The sequence below is a fragment of the Bison bison genome, unplaced genomic scaffold (genome assembly GCF_000754665.1).
Source record: "Bison bison bison isolate TAMUID 2011002044 unplaced genomic scaffold, Bison_UMD1.0 scf7180017864289, whole genome shotgun sequence".
Lineage (NCBI taxonomy): Eukaryota > Metazoa > Chordata > Mammalia > Artiodactyla > Bovidae > Bison > Bison bison.
The window spans coordinates 15,348,332-15,352,822 of NW_011494861.1; the positions used below are offsets into that span (position 1 = coordinate 15,348,332).

At 39.7% G+C, this 4,491-nt stretch overlaps 1 protein-coding gene across 1 annotated transcript in view; it reads right to left on the reverse strand.

The window, feature by feature from the left end:
* Positions 1–4,491, reverse strand: part of CENPL (centromere protein L) — a 24,628-nt gene that overhangs the window by 12,557 nt on the left and 7,580 nt on the right. Inside the window, exon 2 of the mRNA XM_010850072.1 lies at positions 1,555–1,731. Within this exon, the coding sequence (XP_010848374.1) occupies positions 1,555–1,728 (174 nt within the window). The 5' untranslated portion in view covers positions 1,729–1,731. The remainder of the gene's footprint in view (positions 1–1,554; positions 1,732–4,491) is intronic.

Consider the following 4,491-nt stretch of genomic DNA (forward strand, 5'->3'; position numbering starts at 1 on the left):
TAGGTCACTTCAGTCGTGTCCGACTCTGTGCAACCCCATAGACGGCAGCCACCAGGCTCCCCCATCCCTGGGATTCTCCAGGCAAGAATATTGGAGTGGGTTGCCATTTCTTTCTCCAGTGCATGGAAGTGAAAAGTGAAAGTGAAGTCACTCAGTCGTGTCCAACTCTCAGCGACTCCATGGACTGCATGCAGCCTACCAGGCTCTTCCGTCCATGGGATTTTCCAGGCAAGAGTACTGGAGTGGGGTGCCATCGCCTTCTCCGAGAGGGAGTGGAGATACATGTATATACACACACATATAGCTGATTCACACATATAGCTGATACATATATATACACACATATAGCTGATTCACTTTGTTGTACAGCAGAAACTAACAACATTGTAATTATACCCCAACAAAAAAATAAAATAAATTTAAAATAATAAATAAACAAGATTTAATGAATCCATACTGATAAATGGATAAACAAATGGAATAGAAATGAGAAGGGCCTAAAATATAATGCCAAAAGCTAGCTGGAAGATACGGAGCAAATAGAGATGGAAAATCATTATTTTGCAACCATTATGATAAAGATGGAATTATGCAACTCTACTCAGTGCTCTGTAGAGACCTAATTGGGAAGGAAATCCAACAAAAAGGGGACATACGTATATATATATAGCCGATTCACTTTGCTATACAACAGAAACTAACACAATGTTGTAAAGCAACTTTATACTCCAATTTATACTCCAATAAATACTAAGTTTAAGAAGAAAACCAGTAAGACTGAAAAAATTAAAACACAAATAAAAACTAATTTTTAAAAATAGGATCAGGCAAAAAACATCAATGGATAAGGGATGTTAAGTTTAAGGTGAAATTTTGACAAGGCACCAGATATATGTATTATCTTAAAGTGTCTCCCCACAGACTGCTTCTTAGTTGCAGGGGAAATAAAACAATAATTTCGGGGCAACACTTTCTAACAGTGTGATCAAAATTAACATCACCTATGTGCTATCAGGTGTTATCCCCCCAAAAAGGACACAACAGCACCTATATGATATTCCAGTTAGTGATACCTAACTTTAGTCTAATCTTGAGAAAACATCAGACAACTACAATATTCCTCATTTTGTATTGCTTCCCTGGTGGCGCAGACAGTAAACAATCTGCCTACAATGCGGGATACCTGGGTTCTATCCCTGGACTGGGAAGATCCCCTGGCAGAGGGCCTGGCCACCCACTCCAATACAAAATGAAGGACATTCTATTTAAAAAAGGAAGAGGAGGAAACATATTCTTCAAAACTGTCAGTATCATAAGAGAGAAATATTGTGGAAACATTCCAAATTAAAGGAAGTTAAAAAACATATGGCACCGATAGTACAAATAATTGTTTTAACCATTTCTCATTCATTACTTGTGGGAGTAAGAAGATATTAAAAGTATCTTTTCGTTACAAATATTTATAATATATATATAATAAATAGTAACAAAATTTTTAAACGTTTTGCTCACATTCTCAGTTACTGGGAATACCAAGGAACACAAAAAACATACCTGCAGTTGTGAACCCTGGGGGATTTTCCTCCGTGGTGGAGTTGGGATAAATGAAGTCTGCTTCCTGACTGATTCTAATCGTTTCTGCAGAGGGGTGGCGCCTACAAAGAAATCTTTAAGCCTTGAGGAGGCGTCTTGTCTAGGAGTCAATTCCGGTGCATCATAAGAATCCATGGTCTGCATAAAAAGAAATAAAACCAGAATTCCAAACACTAAGACGTTAATTCATGCTTGTAGTTTCACTGATTCTTCTCCCTCCTGTAAAGGAATTCTTTCTCTCTCCCTCCCTCTCTTTGCCTCAAGTTTTGGCTTTGTAACCAAATCTTGTATTTCTCATTGGCTAACAGGCTATCTTCATGAACATCTTACTGATACCTCAAACACAGTATGTTCAAAACTAAATTCACCTTCCATTCTCCTCCTTCTAAAAGCTAGCTGGTCCATTTTCAAATTCCTGTCAACTTTCTAAGTTAATTTAAATTTATTTACGTAGTCTCCCATTTCTACTTTTTAACATACAGTCATTAAGCATATTCTTTTGCGTTTTTTTCCTCAGTTTCCCCATTCATTCCCAAAGCTACTTCCTTAACCAGGGCTTATTACCACAACCGAGCGTTCCATATCTGAGGGCAATCCATTTTTCGGAAATGGCACTTTTAAAACAAAGAAAAAACAAAACAAACAAAAAGAAATGACACTTTATTATTAGTCCCCTGTACAAACACTTTACAGTGGTGAGATAAAGTCTCCTCTTCTGCTGGGTACTCTTTATTTCATAATGCAGCTTGTTCTTACCCTTCTCCTAGACATAAACACATTCTCATCTTCATGTGTCTGCCTATCAACTATATTCCCTATCTCAAGTGTTCTTTTTCCATTCCATCTCCATTAAGACTATGTTTGAATTTAATCTCCTTTCAAACAGCATGGTTTTATTAACCATTTCCCACCCCCCAGAAGACCTATGTTACACACTTCTGTGTCTGTATCAATGGCTCATTCCTGGAAGCAGTGTACATATGCGTATAGAATGAGGTCTCAGGGGTAAATATTTTGAAAAAGCCCCAAAGCCCTCTAGATGACTCTAACAAAATCCCTCAAGAATATTCTACAAAGTCTTTGGAGATTAATAATACATTAGCCCATCCCCAGTGGCTCAGCGGTCAAGAATCCATTTGCCAATGCAGGAGACACAGGTTCGATCCCTGGATCAGGAAGACCCTCTGGACAAGGAAATGGCAAACCAGTCTAGTACTCTTTCCTGGGAAATCCCATGGACAGAGAAGCCTGGTGGGCTACAGTCCTTGGGGTCACAGTGAGTTAGACATGACTTAGTGACTAAACCAGCCCATATAGCTCTCTTTGATCACCTAGTCTATACCACTAATTTTGGCCCAAATTCATACTACCTTATATTATTTTTTTGGTGTGTATTTCCTCTTTTCCCGGTAAGACTAAACTACTTTGAAACTGTGCTCTTTATATTTATCTTGTATAATTACCCTACTATAATGCTGAATACTCTGTTAAGGAAGTACTGGTTTAACTGAACAGAAGTATTTCATAGAACCCCGAAATTGAAAGGAGTTATGATCTAAAACACAAGAGAAGACTCTACACATGAACATCACCAAATGGTCAACACCGAAATCAGACTGATTATATTCTTTGCACTCAAAGATGGAGAAGCTCTATACAGTCAGCAAAAACAAGACCAGGAGCTGACTGTGGCTCAGATCATGAACTCCTTATTGCCAAATTCAGACTGAAATTGAAGAAAGTAGGGAAAACCACTAGACCATTCAGGTATGACCTAAATCAAATTCCTTATGATTATACAGTGGAAGTGAGAAATAGATTTAAGGGCCTAGATCTGATAGATAGAGTGCCTGATGAACTATGGACGGAGGTTCATGACATTGTACAGAAGACAGGGATCAAGACCATCCCCATGGAAAAGAAATGCAAAAAGGCAAAATGGCTGTCTGGGGAGGCCTTACAAAAGGCTGTGAAAATAAGAGAATCGAAAAGCAAAGGAGAAAAGGAAAGATATAAGTATCTGAATGCACAGTTCCAAAGAATAGCAAGGAGAGATAAGAAAGCCTTCCTCGGCGATCAATGCAAAGAAATAGAGGAAAACAACAGAATGGGAAAGACTAGAGATCTCTTCAAGAAAATTAAAGATACCAAGGGAACATTTCATGCAAAGATGGGCTTGATAAAGGACACAAATGCTGCTTCTAAGTCATTTCAGTTGTGTCAGACTCTGTGTGACCCCACAGACGGCAGCCCACCAGGCTCCCCCGCCCCTGGGATTCTCCAGGCAAGAACACTGGAGTGGGTTGCCATTTCCGTCTCCAGTGCATGAAAGTGAAAAGTGAAAGTGAAGCCGCTCAAGTCATGTCCAACTCTTAGCGACCCCATGGACTGCAACCTACCAGGTTCCTCCGTCCATGGGACTTTCCAGGCAAGAGTACTAGAGTGGGGTGCCATTGCCTTCTCCGAAGGACAGAAATGGTATGGACCTAACAGAAGCAGAAGATATTAAGAAGAGGTGGCAAGAATACACAGAAGAACTGTACAAAAAAGATCTTCATGGCCAAAATAATCATGATGGCGTGATCACTCACCTAGAGCCAGACATCCTGGAATATGAAGTCAAGTGGGCCTTAGAAAGCATCACTATAAACAAAGCTAGTGGAGTTGATGGAATTCCAGCTGAGCTATTTCAAATCCTAGAAGATGATGCTGTGAAAGTGCTGCACTCAATATGCCAGCAAATTTGGAAAACTCAGCAGTGGCCTCAGGACTGGAAAAGGTCAGTTTTCATTCCAATCCCAAAGAAAGGCAATGCCAAAGAATGCTCAGACCACCGCACAATTGCACTCATCTCACACGCTAGTAAAATAATGCTCAAAATTCTCCAAGCCAGGCTTC